At 38.2% G+C, this 24,862-nt stretch overlaps 4 protein-coding genes across 12 annotated transcripts in view; 2 read left to right on the plus strand and 2 right to left on the minus strand.

The window, feature by feature from the left end:
* The first annotated feature begins 543 nt into the window (after positions 1 to 543).
* On the plus strand, positions 544 to 6,337 carry LOC117988744 (RNA-binding protein with serine-rich domain 1-A-like). Of its 2 annotated transcripts, none has more exons than XM_034975924.2 (7): positions 544 to 704; positions 782 to 889; positions 2,141 to 2,275; positions 2,992 to 3,135; positions 3,690 to 3,931; positions 4,729 to 4,846; positions 5,128 to 6,337. In XM_034975924.2, coding segments are annotated over exons 1-7 (876 nt in total). In that variant the 5' UTR covers positions 544 to 702; the 3' UTR covers positions 5,255 to 6,337. The 2 variants fall into 2 exon arrangements, with proteins under 2 accessions (XP_034831815.1, XP_069359794.1); XM_069503693.1 differs by having other exon boundaries at positions 2,156 to 2,275.
* Positions 6,338 to 6,471: 134 nt separating this feature from the next.
* Positions 6,472 to 14,876, minus strand: Rad17 (Rad17 checkpoint clamp loader component). The gene is made up of 10 exons (XM_034975920.2): positions 14,689 to 14,876; positions 14,478 to 14,579; positions 13,385 to 13,676; positions 10,601 to 10,766; positions 10,066 to 10,194; positions 9,587 to 9,768; positions 8,653 to 8,811; positions 8,362 to 8,555; positions 7,358 to 7,479; positions 6,472 to 6,653 (listed from the first exon to the last, which is right to left on the minus strand). Exons 1-10 carry the CDS (start codon positions 14,704 to 14,706, stop codon positions 6,548 to 6,550), a joined length of 1,470 nt encoding a protein of 489 aa, XP_034831811.1. The 5' UTR covers positions 14,707 to 14,876; the 3' UTR covers positions 6,472 to 6,547.
* Positions 14,877 to 16,125: 1,249 nt separating this feature from the next.
* Positions 16,126 to 18,865, plus strand: LOC117988742 (NADH-ubiquinone oxidoreductase 20 kDa subunit-like). Of its 2 annotated transcripts, none has more exons than XM_034975921.2 (4): positions 16,126 to 16,240; positions 16,346 to 16,656; positions 17,016 to 17,204; positions 18,548 to 18,865. In XM_034975921.2, the coding sequence occupies exons 2-4, from the start codon at positions 16,352 to 16,354 to the stop codon at positions 18,684 to 18,686; spliced, it is 633 nt and encodes a 210-aa protein (XP_034831812.1). In that variant the 5' UTR covers positions 16,126 to 16,240; positions 16,346 to 16,351; the 3' UTR covers positions 18,687 to 18,865. The 2 variants fall into 2 exon arrangements, with proteins under 2 accessions (XP_034831812.1, XP_069359303.1); XM_069503202.1 differs by having other exon boundaries at positions 16,158 to 16,232; positions 16,339 to 16,656.
* A 2,185-nt stretch (positions 18,866 to 21,050) lies between these two features.
* LOC117989036 (proline-rich protein 36-like) overlaps positions 21,051 to 24,862 on the minus strand; it is a 92,291-nt gene continuing 88,479 nt past the window's right edge. For 6 of the 7 annotated variants that reach the window (XM_069503360.1, XM_069503359.1, XM_069503358.1 and 3 more), the window contains 4 exons: positions 24,418 to 24,644; positions 23,445 to 23,576; positions 23,091 to 23,150; positions 21,051 to 22,980 (listed from right to left, as the gene is read on the minus strand). In XM_069503360.1, coding sequence (XP_069359461.1) covers positions 22,054 to 22,980; positions 23,091 to 23,150; positions 23,445 to 23,576; positions 24,418 to 24,644 — 1,346 coding nt within the window. In that variant the 3' untranslated portion in view covers positions 21,051 to 22,053. The remainder of the gene's footprint in view (positions 22,981 to 23,090; positions 23,151 to 23,444; positions 23,577 to 24,417; positions 24,645 to 24,862) is intronic. The other variant, XM_034976338.2, reaches the window with a different exon arrangement.

Genomic DNA, 24,862 nt, shown 5'->3' on the forward strand with positions numbered 1-24,862 from the left:
ATACCTAGTGCTTTAAAAAAGGGATTTTAGAACATGATTTACGTAAACATGTTTTTTATTGATAGATAAGGTGTTCTTAGATGTTACCAAATAATTTACAGCAGGATAAAGTACTTTTTATCGAGTCACAATGTTTGACACGTTTCTAAAGTTACCCGTAGCTACTGTACCAACTGGATTGGTGGTTTATACCAATATGATGTTATATGACCAATATGACCAATATGATGTCAATATGGTGTTTTATGAAAATAAATAGTGCTGGGACTTGGGAACAACAGCATTTTGTTTAATTAAAAATTCGAGTACCTATATAAATCAACAATTTTTTGTATTTGTGACAGCACTGATTGTTGTGATTTTTAGGGTTGCTCTATATAAAACATTTTACTTCCAAAATATTTAATTTCTACTATAACTGGCCGCACTGTTGTTAGTAATGGTAGTCACAACTTGTACTAAGCACTTGCACTAAATACTAACTACGCAACGCATAGATTGCCTGGCAACACCGCGTCCTGACGCTACAAAAATCAAAATGGCGGTAAATTGTTGTTTATCGGGTGATCGGTGGTGTTCATAGATTAATATTGGTGGTGTTTATCTGTGGATGAAAAAGTGCAGAAGAGTGGCCCTGAAAGAAATTTTTCAATTTTCTGTTTATTGTATCTTTCTTGAACCTTTTGTGTTAAGTAAAACATTATGTGAGTGTTTTCAAGCGTCGCTTGTTATGTTTGTTGGTAACATAGTAATTTCAATTTATTTAATCATCGAATTACAGGGCGCGGAACAAATCCCCATCGGTGCCGTCAGATAAGGATAAAAAGAAGCCAAAGGATAAAAAGAAAAAGGGAGATTCAGGATCCAGTAGTAGTGATAGTAGTGGCAGGTAAAAACGATCACATTTACCTACTTTATTAAAATAAAAATTAAAGACAATCATTTTAGAGGTTATCCATAGAGTTTGGGCGGCTTTTATGTAGCTAAAGTGAAAGAAAATAATAATTTCTCTCCTACAGACAAATATAAATCGTGTAAGCTACATATTAGTCAAAGTCTTTAAAAATTTTGAATTATAAAAATGAAGTTCTAGATAAAGAAGAAGAAAGCCACCCCTACCATTCATCATGTCCTGACCTAATTAATCTAAATGAATAATGAAATCACAACTAAAACGTAGTGATTATTTAAACTCTTTGATCACAACCCTCCACAATGAGGAATACAACATACATATTATAATAAGATGTCCATCACCACAACTACACAAAGGGGTCATAACCTCAGCATAGGAATACAATGCGGAGAGAGAATTTGATTCTGAATCATTTATTTTTACATGCCAGTTTAAATCGCCACATCTAGTCAACAAAATGTTGGATCCAGAAATCCACGGTTAAGCTTTACAGGATGACAGTTTAAAGTTAAAATTTACCATAAAAAAATTTACTCTCCACAATTACATCTGTAAGTTCTACTCACGTAAATAGCTTACGTAATTAATTATTTAACAGACAATTTACTAAGGTGAATGTACTTAATGTACTCGTGTTTACAAAAGTCATAAGTTAATCATGTTAAGCTACTTATGTTAGTAAAACTTACAGGTGTAATCAGGGTTAGGATTACAAAATTTGAAATTATGTAATAATTATTATCATAAATTTCATAATCCTTACGATGAAATGGACATAATATACAATTATGTGCCATCACTGCCATACGAAATGACAGTTATTCATTGTGCCTATTCAAAGCATCCCACCAAGTATACTGGGACTGTAAAATTGATGCTTTGTGTCATATGGTCTTCATGCTGATGCTATATTGATAGAGGTCTCATCAGCAACATTTAATACTGAGTAGTATGTAAAAATTTCTGATTACATACTCTTTGTAGTACGCTCACGTGACTCTTACGGCTACTATGAGCGCTAAAGTGGCGAAAATCAATTGCTTCAAAAACAGGTTGGCAATAATTGCAGGTCCAGCGTATATTAATAGAGGTCAGTGATCCCTAAGGATAACATTTTTATGGTACTTTTTAATAAATTTATATTGCCCTCCTGTAAATTTACGGATTTGTATATCAACATTGTTGATAGGGTGTGGTAATATGTTGAGAGAGTAATTGTATCAGTTCATCGGAGAGCAGCTCGTCGCGGTCGTCGTCGCGCTCGTCGTCGAGCAGCTCGGGCAGCTCGTCGCGGTCGTCGTCCAGCTCCAGCTCTTCCAGCAGCAGCAGCAGCAACCACCGCTCCAGACCAAAGAAGAAGTAAGCTCCTTCAACTTTACTTAAGGTGTGTCCTTGCTCCCAGAGTTTGCCAGTACTGATTCCTGCTGCCCTGCACGTTTTGGTAGTAAAATTTAAGAATACGTTTACTAAATCAATTTTTGGTTTTTCTAAATAATCAAAACTAGTAAAAAATGTTTTTTATTCTATCTATTCATGTTGCAAATTAAAATAATGTGTACTTTAGGAGGCAATGCATGGAATCAATTATAACTTTTCATTTTTGTGGTAGTTTTATAACAAAATTTAATATATATTTACTTTATTATAAAATAATTTAAATTGGTTAGTGTGAAGTATTGTAGAAATTTAAAGTTATTTTTTATTAACATAAAGAGGATAGATAGTCTTTTTTTAAAATAAAATATCTTTATTTATAGCTTGCTTATGCCTTGGTTTTGTGTAAATACAACACTTGAAATTTTAAGAGTTTGTTCACATAAAATTTGTATATTGTGCCCATATAAGGTAGAATCCTATAACTTGTATATTAATTCTCAGCTGTGTTACATCAACAAATGGAAAGTAATCAGCCTTTTTCATTATTATATACAGCCCATTATAATGAACAGTGCATGAAATAGAAAAAAGCTGATTACTTTCCATACCTACATCAAACACAGCTAAGAATTAATATATACAAGTTATTTTATATATATATTCTGCAATTCCTTGCATATTTGCTTTTTTATTGTTAGGACCTCCCCACACAAAAGTCCAATCAAGGATAGGCGTGAGCCAGACCGAGAGAAAATAAGAGACAGGTCACCCATAGGAGATAAGAAGAAATTGTCAGCACCTTCAACTAATGACAAAGCCAAGAGCAAGGACAAACATGAAAGGTAATTCAGATTAACCTACAACTAGTATTAAAGAGTAAGGGCCTTTGTGCACTCATGCGTGATTTGCACGGATGCATGAAAAAAATACGAATTGAATGTACGTATTTGTATGTCGACCACTTCGAAGATTCACGAATACGAACCGAATACGGATGAGTGCACAAATGCGCTAAAGGTGTTGTGCACGTATCCGTAAAAATGCGAATAGAAAGAGTACGTTTTTATATGACGGCCACTTCGAACAATCACGGATACGAACCGAATACGGATGATTTTACGGACCCGTCAAAAAATATGAATCAAATGTACGTATTTGTATGACGACCACTTCGTAGAATCACAGATACGACCCGAATACAGATGAGCGCACAAACGCCCTAACGGCGTTTGTACATATTCATGATTAAAGAATTAGTTTACTAAATCACATGTAGATGACGCTGTCCGTTGTGTGTGTGTTGCCATAAAAGTGTTATCTTGTACGATGGTACGGAAACGTCCGTGTGCGAGTTCTACTCGCATTTGACCGGTTTTTATTTTGATGTATTATACAGATCGCCAGGCCGCAAAAAGCGCGAGCGTTCGCCGCCTCCTCGCCCCACCAGAATACACATCGGGCGACTGACACTGAACGTGTCGAGGGACCACATCCACGAGATATTCTCCACGTACGGTGCGGTCAAAGCCGTGGAGTTCCCCATGGACCGACTGCACCCGCACAACGGTCGCGGGTACGCTTATGTGGAGTTCAGCAACCCTGACGAAGCAGAAAATGCCATGAAACATATGGACGGAGGTATTTATTGTTTACTAGCTGATGCCCTCGACTTCGTCCGCGTCACTAAATCACCACAATTTAGGAATGCAATTCCTTACAGCATCAGGGTTGAGGAGTAGGAATACAAATTTTTTATGGGACAATGTCACAGTTTCTCTATTGATTAAGAAAAACTTACGCAAATTGGTTCAGAAATCTCAAAGATTACTGTGAACATAGGTAGAAAACACAACTCCTTTTTTGAAAGTCTGTTAAATTAATTTAAAAATAGCCTATGTTACTCCTTGGTTAATCCTCTTACTTGTCTGTAAAAGTCCTGTCAAGATAGGTTCTAGCTATAGCTGTTTCGAAGATTAGCCTGTTCAAACAGACAGACAAAAATTTTAAAAACTTTTGATTCAGTTATGGTACAGTTCAAATAACCATAATATTATGAGCTTAATATGAGGTAGTTATTTCCAAATTACAGACAGACACTTCAATTTTATTTATTAGTATAGATTAGACTAGATGATGTCTGCGACTTCGTACGCATGGATGTAGTTTTTTAAAAATCCTGTGGGAACACAAATCTTCCTACTTCTTTGCAAAGTATGACTGCAATTCTGCATTGTAGAGTCTAGTTCTCCTGAAGATGCTCTGGTGTCTGAGTAAAACGAAAAATCGAGAGTTGAGTAGGAGGGCGGGCAAGGCATATCATAGTACGTAGACAGACAGACACATTTTCACATTTATTATATTAGCGCGGAAGTGTGGATTAATAATATGGATTAAGCTTATTGTTCTTAGTGGATAAAATGGTATAATTTGGTTAGGACAAATCGACGGGCAGGAGATCACGGCGGCGCCCGTGCTGGTGCCGTCGCGCCCGCGCCGGCCCTCGCCGCGCGCGCCGCCGCGCCACCCGCCCATGCGCCGACACTCGCCGCCGAGGTACGCTCAGCATACAGTACCCGACAGAATATAAATATGTATTGCAAGTTGGTTGATACCAAAATAAACTAGAGTAAGGAAACTCAGTTTGATCCTGAATCGACGATCGGTCAAATATTAGGCTATGGGTGACGTGAAAGTCAAAGAAAAATAGTCATTCCATAGTCTACCTTACGTCAAATGTAGGTTACATTCATCGCCTGCCAGTGTCATCGAAGCCTCGACGTACAAGATCCCAAACTGTCGTAAACTGTGTTGATACTGTGGGTTGTCATGTCCAGGTATCGTCGGCGCAGCCCGCCGCCGCGCCGCCGTTCGCCGCCGCGCCGCCGCCGCTCGCGCTCGCGCTCCCCGCGCGCTGTGCCGCGCCGCCGCCGCTCCAGGTCCTCCTCCTCTTCCTCCCGGTAGACACACACACCCCACATTCCACCGACCATACACACACACACACATACTCAATGTCCTCATAGGTGAACAAACTAAAACACGACCTTTATTTCGAGGTTAGCCCTAGTTCACACGTATGCTTATAACATTTCAACGCTTAGTACTGAGGGTAGAAATCCCAAATCTGTACTATAGTAAATACATAAATAAAAGGCTTAAAAACTATGATAGTAAAAACATATTATTTATAAATATAAGTGGTGATTTTGAAAAGCGCTAATGTGAATCCGCCAAGTCGAGCAAACAAAGGCACATCATTATTTCCTTGAAACGTGCGTTAAAAAAGCATCCGTGTGAACGAGGGTTTATAAATAGTATTTTATTTTTATCGAGTCCCATTAATACTGATCGCAAGATATTGCAGCGAAGTCGAATAGCTCGCTTCATATTTAAAAAAAAAATGCAAATGACGTCTTGAATACCTCATTTTTCAGTACGGGGAATGCGTGATATAATCACGTACGGAAAAATGCGTTACTTGCAGCTCTTCTCGCTATGTGCGATCAGATTCACCTCAATGTCGCCACTATTCTGTACTACTAAAACTTTATTCGACTTTATAAAAATATAAATCATAATCATCTTATATCATCCCAGGAGAAGTGTCATCTTATTGTAAATTAATGAAAATCAAAATTCACAAATAAATATACCATACACCAAGGTAATATTTATTTTCATAACTCATTTGCAACAAAACAAATACCAATACAAACAATTATAACACTTCACATGACACATTCCAGATACTTCAAATGGTGAGTATTAATTAATTTGGCACCCATTTTAAACCCCGTAGAAAGTAGGTAGAGGGCCAGGACAGGTAAGTATGAATTATGTTAATACAGCCGTAGGAACGTTTGACTTTATGCATTAATAAACTATTTCTTGTTATAAAAGCTTGCAAAATGGAAACTGACCAGAGTGAGTGATCAGTGCAAACGAACTAAAAATAAAAATTGACAGGAAAGTGCAGTGCTGATGTAATTCTAGGATTTTATTTTGTAACATCAAATGAACTTGTTAATAAACATCATAATTTGACTGATTTTATTTTATTTCGTTCCCAGATCCAAAGATCCCGTGTCCCATAACAAGTGATACATTGCTCATAAGTAATATTAATTAAGAACCATAAGATGTTATGTTACCAGCTTGTTCTTTCTTAATAAAACGACTTTGTAATTTAAATACATTCTTTTATTTTGTGAACAACAGCAAATCATTAATTAAATATAGTCAGTCTTTTGGTATTCAAGTTTGATTTCCGATTATTTTACAATAGGTTAAGTAATCTGTGACAAGAACTTTGCCCTTGTACAAATAATTCGGCTCCAAGAGAGGTAATTCATGAAGGGATCTGAAAAAATAAAATCATGTTTCTTTGTAATAGTAACATGAAAATTTTACAGCTATTAGTAAGCCAGTATAATATACGGTCTATCAAATCAGTACAGTATCTGTTTGTATGCACTCAGTTTTTATAAAGGTTACTTTTGTTTTAACGTTTCGTGTCATAGACTATGACGTCATAACAAATCCAACATGGTGGACATGACCAGGAACAAAAATGTGACATATGTATCGAGTTTTGGTTCCAATTAAATTACATCATTACATAGATTTCAAATGTTTTAATGTGGTATTAAAAAGGTTAGAACTTTGAAAAATCCTTTAGGCCTTGCGCAGACGACGGACTATTGTCCGTGGAGGATCATTGACGAGCTGTATCTCATAACACACGACGGACTTATACACGGACGGACATAGTGAACTAGAGAGGGAACTCTCGGTTTGATTCTGAATCGACGATATGATAAATGTTGGTCTATTTTGACGTAAAATCGAGGTAAAATAATAGACAAAATTAGGGCTACTCTCGTCAAATGTACTGACGTGTGACACCTGCCAGTGTCGTCCAAGCCTCGACGTTTTGTTAGAAGTTCCCTAACTGTCGTGAACTGTGCTAATAATGGTTACAGCGAAACACCGTAAACCACATCAGAGTTTGTCCTCCGCGGACATAGTCCCTCGTCTGCGCAGGCCCTTAATTATTCTACTTACGGATATTGAACTTTCATATTTTTTGGACCTCTAACAGGATTCCAAGCTGATATGGGTGATTTGTTAGACAACATTAGTCCTGCTACTGCTGTGTATAAACCATGTTCTTGACATAGCTTCTCCTGGAATAGAAAATCTTTTATACGATCTGATTCGATTTTGATGAAACTTTCAGTGACAGCAAAGGCATTTATCACTTTAGACATTACACAAATAACGGGCTCGTTACTTTTGTATGGTTGGCTAGATAATCAGTGACATAAAAATATAATATGTCTTCAACAAAGTAATCCTTAAAAATGTTTTATTTTATATTTTATTTTAATTCATCATTATCAGCTGATATTTTTTAGATTCCAAGCTGCACTACAAAGTTATGTGTGCCTATATTCTTACTACTGTCAAATATATCATTACAACCCCTGGCTGGCTCACTACTGAGCACGGGTCTCCTCTCAGAAGGCTAGAAGGTCATTACGCTAGCTGAGTGCAAACTGGCATACTTTACAACCTTTGAGAACATTATGGAAAATTCTCAAGAAGGTAGATTTCCTCACGATGTTTTTTAATCGCGTAAAATGCACATAACTCTGAAAATAAGGCGTTTATGTTCGGGATTGTACACAGGACTCGACCCCCCGAACAGGAGACCGAAGTCTAACCACCGAAAATCGCCGGCCCCCTACAGAGCACGGGTCTCCTCGCAGAGTGAGAAGGGTTTGGCCATAGTCTACCACACTGCCCATGTGCGGATTGGTAGACTTCACACCACACACCTTTGAGAACATTATAGAGAACTCGCAGGCATGCAGGTTCCCTCGCGATGTTTTCCTTCACCGTTAAAGCAAGTGATATTTAATTACTTAAAACGCACATAACTCTGAAATGTTAGAGGTGCGTGCCCAGGATCGAACCCCCCACCCTCCGATTAGAAGGCGGACGTCATAACCACTAGACTATCATAGCTTATCACCGAAAATGACTAGTGTAAATTAAATCCTTACTCTCCATTCAGCAAGCATGTAGTCACTTTCGCTAAGAGCCGATGCAGCCTTATCTACATCATAGGTACATGAGAAATGAGGTAAGTAGTTTTCTGCCAGAAAGTTTACAAATGATGTTGGCTGACTTAAAAACTGTTCTATTATATCCTTTGGGCTATGGGTCAAAGATTTTTGTCCATCACTGGCTATCAATTCTGAAAGAAATGACATTCTTTAAATATTTTTAATCTGTATTTCGTAATACAAATATTTTGTATATAGATTTGAACATAAAACCCTAAAATTCCTTACCTTTGGGGTTTAATACTCTTCCTACACCATGCAAAATGCTTACTGTTTGGTCTTTGCCTAGGGACATGAATTTGTTTGATGTATTCTTTTTCTTTCTAGTCGTTTTACTTTTAACTTCTTTTTCTTTTATTATACTGGTTTCTAAATTACAGCTTGAACCTAAAAGGTAAATTAAATTGAAATCTTAAGGTATATCGTCAGTGTAGTTTCATTATCTTGAGTAACAGATAAGCTAGGAATAAATATAGCGTGCTACTCGTACGAAACGTGTTCTGATACGAACCGCCTCGCGGAATACCCTTCCGGCGTCCGTGTTTCCTGCCAAGTGTAACCTAAATACTTTTAAGGCAAGAGTGAATAGGCATCTTCTAGGTTGATTGTCGTTGAGCGCAAGCCTATCTCACAATAAAATAAAAAAAGGAAATTCCACTAATTGACTTATTAAAATGTACTATATGGAGGCCATAATATTATCTGCACTAACGAGACGTCGAAAAAAAAAATCCGTGTGCGTTCTTCAGCTAGATCTGTCTGTTAGCTTTACGCCGGCTCCACACGTTGCCAGCGCTGGGGCCAATGCTAATTTTCCGATCCACAGGTTCCGTTGGGCGAACAGTGTTAGGGCCAGAGTTGATGCCAACGTGTGGAGCCGGGGCGTTAGGGTTTATAATTTTTAAAAACACATGACGTATTAAGACCTACTATACAGGTTGTAACCAAAACGCTAGCTAAAACTTAGCGTTATTGTTGCAGTATCTAAACACAATCCAAAACCAATAACTATTTTTTTTGTGGTATCATACCAGTAATCATCAGTATTCAGTACTATCACCGGTCTTCGTTTTTGCTAGCGTTCTGGTTACAGCCTGTATATAAGAAATAATAATTTATTTATGACTTACACTTTTATGAAAATTAAAAAAAGCTTGCTGACCTTTTAAACATGCAAAATGTAAGTTTAAAATTGCCGATCTCACGTCACCACCTGATGTGTTGACGACAGATTCAATAATATCCGCCGTAGGAATGTTGTATGTACAGGTGTATTTCTTACTGATTATATCACTGGCTCTTTTGAGAGCTGCTTTTAGACCCGTCGCTGATACACTGTTAAATCTTTAAAAAAATCAAGCTAATTAATTAAGCTATCTTTCTTTATGTTTGTTTTCTTTTTAATTAGCACTACATAAAATCTTGTTTTTTTACTAAGGAACCTTAAAATTCGATCAAGTGCGAGTCGGACTCGCCATTCTATGGGTCACCGGTCAACTGTCATGTCAAAAGTACAGTTCACTTTTAAAATAAGGAATAAAATCGTATTTTTCACATGACAATTGACACAAGTTAAAATGGCGAGTGAGAAGTCATTTGGTACGCATAATACACACAATTTTTTAAATAGGATAGACTTACATTATATGGTGAATACTGAACTGCTCTTTCAAACTTGGTGAGAATAGGTGGAATGCTGTATTTTTATTGTCTGTGTGAGATTCAGAACATATGAATACTATTGGAGATTTTGCCCTTAGTTTATACTGCCTGGAACATTTGAAAAACTTTATAATGTACACCCAGTCCAAACTCTTGGAAAGCTGAAATTTGTCACAGATGTTTTCCTTTCTAATTTAGACAAGGAATAATATCGAAATTCGACAGGACTAAGGAATCCACCAAAGCGGAGATTGGCTGAGATGTGCTTAGCAGATCGTTGTTAGATGATGTGATAATTTTTTCGCGTCATCTATCATTACTGGCTAAACAAATCTCCACTCTGGTAGATATCGGGCCTTAGAAATAAAAAAGGATTTATATTTTCGCCGAGCGAAGCAGCGGGCGGTCTGGGTATGGGGGGCGCAAACCCGCACGTCACCCCCTATCCCGTACCGGGTTAGCGACGATCGCCAAACCATTTTTAGAACTGAAAACTTGGCCCTTAAAAACTTACTGCAGGACATGTGTAAATTCTGATGGTGTCCTTATGAAGACATTTGGAAAGTCCTCCACCAGAACCAACTTGCAGCTATTATTGTCTAATAGTGACGTATAATTTGCAGAATTAATAAGAAATTCCAGGAACTTCTTTGACTGTGGTACTTTGAACTCATAGTCCCCTAGAATCAAAGAAATAATAATTAATATCATTATAAGAATTGGATCTTCAAGTAACAAGTTACAAGTATTAATAAATAAGAATTGAGGACAGGTTTATTGGTAAGTATCAATGAATTAAATGAATTACGAAATAAATACTCATAAATCATATTATTTATAGTCCCCTGCCGCACCGAGTTTGTGTAGCCTATTCTATGAAAATTCAATCAACAATGGAGAAGTTCATGCTGTGCTGCATTTTTGGTCAGCTTATCACTTGGGTAATTAACACAGAATCTTTGCAGTGTGGAGCATGGAAAGACTGATCTTGATTGCATGCAATACAAGTTGCAACATTGTTCTTCTCAGGTGCTTAATGGACATACAAATAAAAAAACCGGCCAAGTGCGAGTCAGGCTCGCACACTGGGTTCCGTACTACAATCGTATTTTTTCGACATTTTGCACGATAATTCAAAAACTATGATGCATAAAAATCTGTTTTAGAATGCACAAGTAAAGCCCTTTCATATGATACCCCACTTGATATAGTTATCTTACTTCGAATATTGAAAATACTAATTATTAGTTCATGACCACAATTGTTTTTTTTTGTGTGATCTAACCCTAAATTCACGGTTTTCAGATTTTTCCCCTAAAGCCAGCTATAAGACCCACCTATCTGCCAAATTTCATGATTCTAGGTCAACGGGAAGTATCCTGTAGGTTTCTTGACAGACAGACAGACAACATTGTGATCCTATAAGGGTTCCGTTTTTCCTTTTGAGGTACGGAACCCTAAAAAGATTCATGATGTCAGTGAAGACATTTTTTTGAGAATGGCATACATACTGCAGTGATTTGAGAACAGTTAATATACAGGGTTACAGGAAAATAGGACACGATCCCGTTAAGGGGTTATAGTACAGGACATTAGCTATCAAACGACCCCTAAAGTGCTTATGCGAAAGTGTATCGTTTTCGAGTTATTCATTTTTTTTTTTTTTTTTTTGGTAAAAGGGTGTTTGCCACTTTAAAAATTAATAAAAAAAAGGAACAATGTATTTCAGCAGATTTTTATTTATTTATTGCTAGTACATATATTTGTTAATAATAAACAGTTATAAAACTAAAAAAATCTTCAAGCATTTTAAAATTACAGCCCAAAAACTGTACAAGTTTTCGATTTTTAAATTTAATTCTTGAATAACTTGCAAATTTTCTGTAAAAATTACTATGGCACTTATCCTGCGGATTATTTTAAAAACATCTACGTTTCGTTAGCTATCCATTGGTATAAAAAAATTATTAAAAAATCATAAAATCAAGAAAAAATTACACAACAAAGAGACCAGGTAGAAAATTCTAACAAATGGCTATTCCTAATGAATTAAATCAGAATCAATGTAAAAACGAGTTTAATGCAAAATAGTTAAAGATTATTTTTAATGAGGTCAAAAGGTAACATAAAATCAGTCGACAAACACAAAATGTGTATTTTTATGGCCGCTATAACAACAAATACTAAAATTGCAAAATGGCCGCCATAAAAATTAAAAGAAAATTAAAAATTGTTATTTCTTGTACGAAGGTACGGAACCCTTCGTGTGCGAGCCTGACTCGCACTTGACTGATTTTATATTACCTTTTGACCTCATTAAAAATAATCTTTAACCATTTTGCATTAAACTCGTTTTTACATAGATTCTGATTTAATTCTTTAGCAATAGCATTTGTTAGAATTTTCTACCTGGTCTCTTTGTTGTGTAATTTTTCCTTGATTTTATGATTTTTTTAATATTTTTTTTGTACCAATGGATAGCTAACGAAACGTAGATGTTTTTAAAATAATCCGCAGGATAAGTGCCATAGTAATTTTTACAGAAAATTTGCAAGTTACTATTCAAAGAATTAAATTTAAAAATCGAAAACTTGTACAGTTTTTGGGCTGTAATTTTAAAATGCTTGAAGATTTTTTTAGTTTTATAACTGTTTATTATTAACAAGGATATGTACTAGCAATAAATAATTAAAAATCTGCTGAAATACATTGTTCCTTTTTTTTTATTAATTTTTAAAGTGGCAAACACCCTTTTACCAAGAAAAAAATGAATAACTCGAAAACGATACACTTTCGCATAAGCACTTTAGGGGTCGTTTGATAGCTAATGTCCTGTACTATAACCCCTTAACGGGATCGTGTCCTATTTTCCTGTAACCCTGTATAGCTTAACTACTTAGATTATTATAAATACTAGTAAAAACTGCACGTTTTTATGGTGCTTGCAGGGGTGATATCCCTTTTCTCTAGTGGTTTACACCATTCTGCCCATAATAAAAATTAAAGCGTGTGATATAAGCTTTTATTTCATGGGCAAGTGGTTTTTATTGGATGTGCTGACCAACTTGTCCCATCCTCCAGTATTTATATCACTACTAATATTATAAATGTGAGTGTGTTAGTTTGGGAATGGGACAACAGATTGGTGTGATTTTTTTGCACAAATGTACTTAAAAATTTAGTGGTAAAGGCTACTTTTTATCCTGAGAAACAAGAGTTCCCACTGGATTTAAAAAAACCTAAATACACATGGAGGAAGTGGCAGGTGTCATCTAGAAATTCATAAACTTGTTATTACCGAATTCACTAGGATATTCAATGTCTAGTGGTGTAATCCATTCTGTCATTTTAACATTATACTTAGCAGCTATGGTTCTTATACAAGCAGTTTTTCCACAGCCCACCGGTCCAGATAGCAACAGCATATCATTATTGGCATTCACACAAGCAGTCTTCAGCCATTCGTCTACTTCTTGAACCTTCTTATTGTGAACTGCCAGGTCCTTTACAGTGACTGGATCAAAATTTTTCATCCAGTTTTTGTCATTAATATTTGGTAAGCTACCATTCTCTACAGGCATGGATGCTTCCTAAAATTAATTTATAGATCACATATAGTCCGCGACCGGTTGAAATGTCAATCGGCGTATGAGGCGGGGGGACTAGGAGGCTAGGTCGCAGGTTCGCAGGGCGTTCCCTCCCTGATTGCCATCATGATCTGTCGCATACTCTTATTGTGTACTATATATTGGTTAAGTAGTAATAAGGGTTTTTAAAGGAATCATAATTTTAGGAGCCTTTTTTAGAGAAACATTTAGAGAAACATTTTTTACTGAAGCAGTTGAACACTAAACAGATCATTCTTTATTATTATTATTATTTATTTATTTATTATTTAATTAGAACGGCCATAAAGCCCAATTACACTAATTAAACTACGAGTACTAACTAACATAAAATTATAAATTTTCACGAAAGTGCAAGATCTGACCCATGAGGTCAGACCCATTTGTCAGCAAATATGTCACAGCGAGGGGACTCCTTCAGCAGCGCGTTGAGCGCAGCCAAAGTGCGCGGTATGGGTGACCTGGAGCGCGCTACCGTGCGACTAAACGGACTTACGAAAAATTTGGCGGAGATAGCTGTAATTAGAGGGTGCATAAACGCAGCAGAGCTTGTTGTGCAGTTCAGAGCAGTCACACCCCTAAGAATCTTGCAAATTGTACCAATTTGGTCGCAGTCTCTTCGGGTTTTGAGCGAGTGGAAACCCAAGTGCCCTTGGAGAAATTTTGTGGGATACATAAATCATCATGTCCCTGGAAAACAAACAGGATGGCACTGCCAAGGTTAATAGCCTGCATAACCTAATATTTTGTTTCTCACTTTCTTACCTTATTACTAATCGGTTTTTGGACATTTGAGGTATCTTTTTTAACTTTCTTTGGAACTGGACTGTCATCAAATTCGAAAAGAGGTTTAAACCATTTTTTGTCCTGTAAATAATGTACATTTTAGGCATCTAAAATAATGTTATGAAGTCATTTTTATTATAATCATAAGATGATTTATTTAAATACTTAATAAAAGACAAAATAATATTACCTTTGCTAAATTAGGCATCTTTGATATTGTGTAATGTTTAAAGGAAAAATTAAAGTTTCCTCTGGGAATTAATGCAATATTATAATTTAAGCTAGTTGATACGCTAGTGCAAAAAACCTTTTTTGAATTGTTACACCAAACTTGTAAACACAGACCATGCTTGTAAACACAGATTAATAGGGATACTAATTACTACGTATCTTGTAAAAGTTACCTGTGAAAGTTACTAACACGGTAACACCGCATAAATAAAATTGAAGTGATATGACAGTGATGGACAGAAAATAAAATAGAAAATTATGAAAAAAATTCTGTACTCTATGGAAAAATTACAACTTTGAGACTTTATTTTATTTTAGGCCAAATGCAGACATGAGACAGCTCTTGAATGTTGATGGTTGTCACGAAATTGATCTTTAAATATCATCTAAGCGAACTTGCGATGCTTTTTTGAACGAAATTAAATATTACTGGAGATGCTGGAGAAGCTGTGACGGAATGAAAGCTGTTGAAACTTTATTGTATTATACATTTTGATCGAAATCACAAGCTTTAGACTCAATTTTAGTACAGTTTTAATCATCTGGGTTGGAAATAACTAAGTTTAAAGTATTATTCAGTGATCAGGATCGCAAACTTCAGACCCAATGTTTTGGCCGTTTTGCTTGCAAAATGAGTTCTTATTTTCTGTGTACCAAAAACACCTGGGGAAAAAAGAATTTTGATCAGAAGGGAAATTACACCGTTTTATTTGCACGCTCCTCATCAGTACCCTTATTATAAATGCGAAAGTGTGTATGTTTGTTGGTTTGTCCTTCAATCACGTCGCAACAGCGCAATGGATTGACGTGATTTTTTGCATGGGTATAGATAAAGACCTGGAGAGTGACATAGGCTACTTTTTATCCCGTAAAATCAAAATGTTCCCACGGGATCTTTAAAAACCTAATTCCACGCGGACGAAGCCCGGCGTTACGGGCATCAGCTAGTAATTTATACTTACAATTTCCGAATGTCCATGCATTGCTCATTGTAGGCTGTAGCTGTACCTACCGGTTTAAAATAGCCAAAGCAATGGACTAACTACTATGGAAAGCTTCGATTCAAAACCTTGAATACTTTTAGTAAGTAGGTAGCCTATTACTATATAATATTTACTAGTTTTCACCGTTAAATGACGTTTTCTTTTTAAATAATAAACAAAATTATCCTTGTCTTGTCGATGAGATGAGTGAACCGGTGGCAGAACCTAACAAAATCTGAGGTGTGGTTACAACCTAAAATCAGTTCTACCAACGTAGACAGACAAACCTAGTTTCTCGCTCATGTCCTCGCTTTTCTTTCTCTCATTCTCGCAGTGTTTGACAGCTGACCACAGAGTACCTAGGTACTTTGTAACAGCTGACTTCGACATTTTAACAATTTAAATTTTAAGTCAAAGTCACAGAGTGTCAAAGTCAATCTCCACGAATGCTCGTAGTTACGTAAAATATTTTTAATATTCTTATTTAAATGTTGTACAGTCGATAAATACAGCTAATGTACTAAGTTTGTAAGTAAAACTATACGAAATTATCCAAGTGTATTTATAAAGTATTCGGAAAATCTGTGAGTGCGTTGTAAAGGGTTATTGAGTTACTACGTAATTACGTTCCAGGTAAAAATGCAAGCTATCAAGGCTTTGGGGGCTGCAGCTCCTTCCACCGTTCTTTCGGTGGTAAAGAAAGGAGCATTTGCTCCTATAATAGATCAAGTACGCCAAACCCATTTGCCGGCACCTGATCCAAAAGAACAAAGACCGTATTCCCCTTTCCAAGACACTAGTAACATGGCAGAGTATGCTGTGGCTCGACTAGACGATCTGTTGAACTGGGGTAGGAAGGGTTCAATGTGGCCCATGACGTTTGGTTTAGCTTGTTGTGCTGTTGAGATGATGCACATAGCTGCTCCCCGCTATGATATGGACAGGTAAGTGGGTTGAATACACCATCTACTTATATATTTTTCTCAAATAAATGTTGGTTGAATGGGAATTATTTTTAAAATCCATTGGCTTTTCATGGTTATGTTCCTCACAGCTGCAGTTGTCTGAGAACCTAATCAATCACTTGTTCCACCAGTTACAATGACAGATTGAGATATTATGTAAACCACTGCAGTTATTGTATATTTATTATTCAGTCTACTCTTTAGTTAACATTTAGCACAATCATTTGTAATTTTTATGGATATGATAAAGTTCCTAGGTAATCAACAAAAAGATACAGAATAGCCCTGAAGATCTTATAAATATCAAGAAGTTACTTTTACCTATTTGCTTGTTTCAGATACGGTGTAGTATTCAGAGCTTCACCCCGACAATCAGATGTAATGATCGTAGCTGGAACTTTAACTAATAAAATGGCACCTGCACTAAGAAAAGTGTATGACCAGATGCCTGACCCAAGATGGGTCATTTCCATGGGCAGCTGTGCCAATGGTGGTGGATACTATCACTACTCTTATTCTGTTGTAAGGTAAGCAATATTTAAAACTAGAGGATGCCCGTGACTTCGTCCGCGTGGATTTAGGTTTTTAAAAATCCTGTGGGAACCCTTTGATTTCCTTGGATAAAAAGTAAGCCTATGTCCTTCCCCGGGATGCAAGCTATTGCTGTACCAAGTTTCGTCAAAATTGGTTGAACGGATGGGCTGTAATAGGCTAGCAGACAGACAGACACACTTTCGCATTTATATTAGTATGGATAGTAGACAGGAAGTTCATAGTGAAGCTAATTATAGTATTTTTCTGTCTATGTCTTCTAACCTTTTAAATAATAACTTGTCAGATTTTAGATAATTCTTATTATCATGTACACAATCAAATTGCACATGCTATCTGTTTTTTTCATCATTTCATACTGCAGTAATGAAGGAACGCTTTCAATGAAAATGATACGAGCCTCATCAAAATATGTTTAGTAGTTATCAAGATTAGAATATACAGAGACACATTTTTTTGGAAACTCCTTTCTGCTAATGCACAACTTTATTAATGACTAGCATTTGTTCACAATTTAGTCTGTGGTACATATTATGTAATTTAGTCTTTGTTACTTCTGAATAAAATAGCTTTCTAATGGTGAAAGAATTATTAAAATCGGTTCAGAAGTTTCATGGTTTATCGATTACAAACAAACAAACAAAAACAAAAGTTTATAATATTAGTATTTAGTATAGATCAGTTGCCAGTTAGGTCATCAGTACCCTTATTATAAATTCGAAAGTGTGTTTGTTTGTTGGTTTATTGGTTTGTCCTTCAATCACGTCGCAACGGTGCAACAGATTGATGTGATTTTTTGCATGGGTATAGATAAAGACCTGGAGAGTGACATAACCTACTTTTTATCCCGGAACATCAAAGATTACCCACAGGATTTTTAAAAACCTAATTCCACGCGGACGAAGTCGCGGGCATCAGCTAGTAAGTAATAATAAGTTGCAGCCAAATAAAAATCAACACTTGTTTAACCGTCCAAATTGACTAGAAATGATTTTAAATGCATACTAAACACGAAAGTGTCTGTTTGCTAGCTTTTCACGGCCCAACAGTTTAACCGATTTTGATGAAATTTGGTAACAGAGTTAGCATACAAGGAACGACAAAGGCTACTTTTTATCCCTGAAAATCAAACAGTTCAATTAGAATCCTAAATCCATGCGGACAAAGTCGCAGCCATCTTCTTCTTCTTCGCTCTGGGCCGGTTTCCGCACTTAAACGTTTCCGTCTATTGTGCGTGCCGCCAGCCATCATCTAGGTAGTTCTTTATAAAATTTTAATTTTCACTTGCATAATATGTTTGTTATTATTATATTTACAGAGGATGCGATCGCATTGTGCCTGTTGACATTTATGTCCCTGGATGCCCGCCCACAGCAGAAGCTTTACTGTATGGAGTCCTTCAACTACAGAAGAAAGTCAAGAGAATGAAAACAGTCCAAATATGGTACCGAAAGTAAAATAAAAACGAATATATAAGATTATGAATATAGCATATAAATGATATTGTTTTTATTTTCATCACTACAGTAACATAATCAAGTAGTTGGAAATTCTAATACCTTTCTGATATTGATTTTTAATATTATAGCAATCTATTGTTTTCAGTGTTATATAAAATAGAATTATTAGTAACTGACCAACTTTGTATTATTTATTGAATTTCCTGCAATCTGTCTAACTGAAACTTCCTGAAGGCGAATTTTTCAATTGCCAAATCTTTACCAAAGAATATTGGAAATTCATCAAAGTGTAAAATCCCTTATAGTCAGTGTAAAGTTTATTTGGCGATTGAGAATTCGGAATATTCTTAGATAAGGTTGTAAAGAATAAAGCACAACGGGAAACAAATTGGGCCCATGATTTGATAGAATTTGCTGTAGGAGAATTTATGACGGATAACAATACATTTAAATTTGCATTGGAACATCGGCAGAAAGTTGCCTGTCTATCTGGTCTATATTTCGGAGAGTGTGCTGAACAACTTTTCAACCTGGTTCCTCTTTCACTTTTCTACTATCGTACCGCAAGGCATCGCCAAGGTCTGCAGTAGTCTGCACCCGTACGTAGTCGAAATTCCACGGATACGTACGAAGCTATTTGCCTCATTTCTATTTCGAACCGCTAAGATTTGGAACAATCTTCCCCGCATCAGTTTTCCCCTCCAATTATAATATGGGTACCTTCAAGACAAGAGTGAATAGGCAAGGCAATCTTCTAGGCAAGCGCGCTCCATCTTAGGCTGCATCATCACTTGCCACCAGGTCTGATTGCAGCCAAGCGTTGTCTATAAATTAAAAAATATATATATGGTGAAATAGGACTTTATGTGCGCGAATGTTAGTAATTTCGGATATATACGACGTCATAAAAGTCCTCTCAGTCTTGCATAAGGCATTTTAAAAGACAGTACTATCATAAAGGTTTACGATTTTCTACTCACAGTAAATATGATGAGCTAGTGCTCGTTGTGTATCGTGTGCCAACATTGAAGTGCACGCGTCGTACACCTCAATGTTAGTTTACTAGCGATCCGCCCCGGCTTCGCACGGGTAACTTATTACTATTTCTCTATTTTAGGGAGGAGGTAGGGATCTCAAATTTTTTTGAAAATAAAATGCAGCCTGTCACTCAGGAATAACACAGCTTTCTAGTGGTGAAAGAATTTTCAAAATCGGTTCATCAGTTCCAGAGCTTACTTCCTACAAACAAACTTTACCTCTATATAATATTAGTACCTAGATTGGAACAAACAATCAATCAAATCAACAATCAAAAGTTGAGATTACTTTTATAACAGCGAATATATTATGTATCCCGTGGTAAAAATACCTATTTCATTCACGAGTAACTATTTTTCTCGAGCGGTGCAAGAGCCCTGGGCCCAAAACTTGCCATTGTGCTTGAGGGAAATTAGGATTTATAAATAATCAATTAACTTTAATAAATCAAATTTTATTTATTAAAGTTAAGTGCCCATGGTTTATCCATTTCAGACGAGTCTGGACACACTTTTTCTAGTTTCGTCTGAGCCGTAGATAGAATAATAGGTAGATTTAAGTACTGTGTAGCCGCGTAACGATGAATAATAACACGACAATTATTACCATTGTTTAGTAGTCAATATTTGTATTAACCGATCAACAATATTTGTATTAAACGTTTTTTATGTGAAAACAAGTAAATAACTCATGAGAAATACAATTACGCCACAAATTCTCAAAGTTTGTTTCGCAACTAAAGTTGCATGCCTTGTATGTATTCTTGAAAAAAACCACAATAAGGGACAAAAAATAGGTTAGCTGTGTCTCTGTTTATCACATTATTAGTAACTTTATCTATGCTCTCTTTTTAGTGTGAATGAGAAAGCAAACGTTCCTGTATCTACCTTTATTACTCTATCTACGATCGCATCTTGTCATCAGATGCGCGAGGACAACTTTTTCAGCTTAAGCTGATCTAGACAAAGCTCAAGCTTATAGATGCTTACTAGATCGATTAGACACTCATGCGATAACCAACCAATGGATGCAATGTGCAACCAGCCAGAATTTTAATAAAAATAAACAAACTTACAGTAGCGGGCAAGAAATATTGTACATCGACTTTTAGAATGAGATTTCGGCTTTATAGAGCGTCGTCTGTCACTTATACCTGTGACATTTTGTCGGTCTCAACGACAGAGACAACGCTCTACGTGACCGATGATCGATGTACAATATTTTCTGCCGCGTTCTGTAGCTCAGGTTGTGTGTGGTATCAGATATGAGTGAGTGAGATAATTATAATGTCATGTTTTGAGGTAAAAGAAAAAGAAAGTCATGTTGGTATAAAAATCAAAAGTTTTAATGGTATTTTCTGAATCGCACCAAGCTTTCATTTATTTTTAGTATACAGAATGATTTTTGTATAAACTATAATACACTTCTGAGTTACCCTTCATGAAATCATGAGAACACAATCATCAAATGTGCCTTAAAACAGGTTTTAATAATCATAATTTCAATTTTGTCTGACTTAGTCCATTAATGTTAGCTTTTAATGGCACATATCGAGTTCACTAAGACAAACCATTAAATCATTATTTTACAGTGTTGCATTATGAGACAAACTAATATGGAAAGTTATAAAGTAGATAACATGATTTTAATTATTACATTATCTAGCTGCAAACACACTACTCTGAAGTCAGACAAAATGTATTTCACAATATAATAATATCACATTTTAAATGCATTAAGAAGAAATGTCAACCACTATTTGTAAAAGAATTGTATCTTGAGTCTACTAGAAAAGAGAAATAAATATAAATAAATAAATAATCCTCCACTGGTACAATAGAAAAACCATTATGAGATTTTTAACGGAAGTGTAATTTAAACTTCCGATAGAATAATAATAATTTATGGGTTTTTTTTCCTTCATATGACGTTAAATAAACCGATTCTATATTTTAACACTAATTTACAACTAATATTTACATTTTATTTATAAGTATATATAAATATGTATAATTATATCGATAGCGATTCTGATAATCCTATCCTTCACATAATTCAGCGCTTTAATGTATAATTAACTAATTATGGTCACAATAACAACTCGATAGATATTTCCATGTAAATAAACAAGCAGTAGTGTACAGGCCCGCGGCGACGGCCGCGCTCTCGTCCTATATTGCACATGACACCGGCTCGACTGCCTCGCGCCGGACGCGGCCGACGTCCGCAAGCGACGTTACAATAAATAATTCTCTAAACCGATACACTCGGAACTAAACTGTCACTCGCTATGTACACGGGGAGCGGCGGTCGCGGGCGCTCGCTATCATCGCGGCTCCTCCTTCTTGAGCAGGTCGAGCGGCGCGAGCGGCGCCAGCGACGCGTGCGCGCCCAGAGGCGGCAGCGGCCCGCCCGGCAGCGAGCGGTGCAGCAGCGGGCTCGACTTCAGCTGCTGGTGGTGCGCGTACGCGTTCAGCATCTTGGCGCGGTCCTCCTCCGCGCGGATCGCCGCCTCCACGAAGGGCGCGAACCGCATGTGCTGTAGCGGGTCGAACCGGTAGGGGTCCCAATGCGAGGGTGGCGGGTATGCGGGCAGCGTGGGCGGCGGCCGCGGCGGCTCCTTCCGCTCGTCTTTGGGAGGCTCCGGGATGCCGTTGCGCAAAGGAGACCGCGTCCGCGCCCGTTCCATCTCGCGCTCGCGCTGTTCACGGAGCTTCCGACGCTCGCGCTCCTCGCGGTCCCGCCTCTCGCGTTCCTCGCGCTCGCGCCGGGCGCGTTCGCGCTCCTCGTGCTCGCGGCGCACCTCGGCCGCAGCCGACACGGGCGGGCGCACGCCGCGCCACGCGTCGTGCAGCGACATGGGCGGCGCGTGGTGCAGGCCGTGCAGCGAGGAGGACAGCGCCAGCTCGCGGCCGTAGGCGGAGAGGCCGAACGGCGGCGCGCCGGGGAAGGCGGCGGCGCCGTAGCGCGCGAAGGGCGACACGCCCAGGTGGCGGTCAGGCGGCGGCGCCAGAGCGGGCCGCGCGGGGTAGCGCACCATGCCGAGCGGCGTGTGGTGCGGCAGGTAGGGCGCGGGCGGCAGGTCGTATGGCGAGCGGTAGGCGGGCGGCGGCGGCGCGGGCGCGGGGAAGGCGCGCAGCTTGTCCTTGTCGCCGCCGATGGACACGGCCGCGCCGCCGGTCTTCTCTTTCTGTTGATGATTGTAGATCTCCCAGGCGATCCGAACGTGCATCGCGTTCCATTTGCCGGTTTTCTGCATAACATTTCAATAATTAATTCTGTGACTCGTGTGATCTCCATCCGACGTGCGAATATATGAAAATATGTAAGCATGCACGTAATGAAGTGCGAAAGGAAACCTACCGCGACAGCGGGGCGTGCTGGTGGTTTAGTGGCGGAGTCGCTTGCGGCCGACACTACGGGCTGTTAACATGAGGCGATGCAATGTTAATGATGACAGCAAATAAAGAGGGAAGCACTAAGCTAAATAAGTTATCTAAGAGATGAAATATTGGATATAAGTATTTTGTTACTGTACTTAGATCGCATTAATGATTGAACCAAACCCATAAAATGACTTAAAAATAGATAAAAAACCTAAACTAGAATACAGATAAAAATTAAAGTACATGTGATGATGAATATTAGCTAATAGTAGCAGCTAAAAGTGATGAAAGTAGAATTTTATTTACAGTTGTGTGTTGTATCAACGTTTACCTTAGGGGCGTAAGTAGTGAGCGGCGCGGGCGGCACGTAGGGCGCCGTGGGGTGCAGCAGACTGGAAGAGTACGGGTAACCAAGGCTGAGACCGGTTCGATATAGTGACGTCATTTTCCCAACGTCTTTGAACTGAAACAAAACACAAATTTTACATTTAAGGCTTGTAGGGACCCAAGGACTAAGTAGTTATAAAATAGTATATATACGTCCCGCAAATAACTAATGCGCGTGGCCGCCATTTTAGTGACGTCAGCACTAGACTGCAGTTTCGAGCTGCTGGTATATTTTATTTCGGCTGACGTCCAAATGACGTCATTTCGATGTTAATGCGACATGGATCAACCGCAATAGCAATTTGCGGGACTTTTACCAGTGTCTTTAATTAATTTAATTTAATTTAATTTGTTCTTGTGCAACAAGGCATACAGCATAATGCTGAGCTGGGACCCTTTTTCGGGTTGTGCCACTCATGACCGTTTGTTGCGGCGCTTCTTTAGCTTGAAGCGCGTTGAGCTCATGCTCAGGTGGAAAAACGCCGGAATAACCAGCTCTTAGTTTTAAGATGTGATGTGTGGCACAGTTTGCTAAATAAGTATTTTCTTTCTTTCTTTCATGATCAACCCATCACCGGCTCACTACAGAGCACGGGTCTCAACTCATTACCCACGACGCTGGCTAAGTGCAGATTGGCACGCTTCGCACGGGGCTGTTCGGGGCGTTCCCACCCCGATTGCAATCTCGAGCTGTCGCGTACTATAGGTATGAGTCAACAGAGACGACGCTCTACGAAGCCGAAATCTCTTTCTAAAGTTTGACGTGCAATCTTTCGTGGATTGGGTGGAAGGAAGAGTCTGCCCTATGAATATGAAAAAAAAAATGAGGAAGAGAGTTCATCGAAGATGACCCCTCACACTGGGCAGCGACGGAAACGACTCCAGAAATATATAAAAAGTTAAAGAACTATTTTTACCAGTGGCGCATGAGGCACTAGCAGCTGGTGCGGGTGGTGCGGCCCAGGCGGTGCGTGCGGCGCGTGGGGTGCGTGCGCGGCGTGCGACGCGTGCGAGACAGGCGGGTGCTGGTGCACGTGCGTGTGCTGGTGCTGGTGGTGGTGCAGCTCCGTGCGCACGCCCACGGCGCCCGCCGCTGCCAGGAACCGGTTGTCCAGTTCCCGCCGGAGGAGATCAGCACCTGGACCTGCAACGGGGAATATGAACAATGCATATGACATATCCATATTAATTTCGAATGTTTGTTTACTACTTTTTTACGAATTTTTCGTGATGCCATCTGAATGAAGATCACAGCTGAAAATCAGCGCTGTATGCTCGTGTTTGTGCATGGGCACACAGCATTATGCTGAGCTAGGATCTTTTTAGGGTTCCGTACGCGAAAGGTGCTAATGGAACCCTATT

This window comes from Maniola hyperantus, chromosome 15 (assembly GCF_902806685.2).
Source record: "Maniola hyperantus chromosome 15, iAphHyp1.2, whole genome shotgun sequence".
NCBI lineage: Eukaryota > Metazoa > Arthropoda > Insecta > Lepidoptera > Nymphalidae > Maniola > Maniola hyperantus.

Excerpts from the sequence above, each read along its gene's own strand:
- LOC117988744 (XM_034975924.2), top strand. Across the intron at positions 2,276-2,991 it reads CGCTCCAGACCAAAGAAGAA|GACCTCCCCACACAAAAGTC; the intron begins GTAAGCTCCTTC and ends TTTTATTGTTAG. Across the intron at positions 3,932-4,728 it reads CATGAAACATATGGACGGAG|GACAAATCGACGGGCAGGAG; the intron begins GTATTTATTGTT and ends TAATTTGGTTAG.
- Rad17 (XM_034975920.2), bottom strand. Across the intron at positions 10,767-13,384 it reads TGAATATCCTAGTGAATTCG|GGGACTATGAGTTCAAAGTA; the intron begins GTAATAACAAGT and ends CTTTGATTCTAG. Across the intron at positions 8,812-9,586 it reads ACATTTTGCATGTTTAAAAG|GTTCAAGCTGTAATTTAGAA; the intron begins GTCAGCAAGCTT and ends TTTACCTTTTAG.
- LOC117988742 (XM_034975921.2), top strand. The coding sequence starts at position 16,352 with ATGCAAGCTATCAAGGCTTTGGGGGCTGCAGCTCCTTCCACCGTTCTT. Across the intron at positions 16,657-17,015 it reads CCCCGCTATGATATGGACAG|ATACGGTGTAGTATTCAGAG; the intron begins GTAAGTGGGTTG and ends TGCTTGTTTCAG. Across the intron at positions 17,205-18,547 it reads TACTCTTATTCTGTTGTAAG|AGGATGCGATCGCATTGTGC; the intron begins GTAAGCAATATT and ends TTATATTTACAG.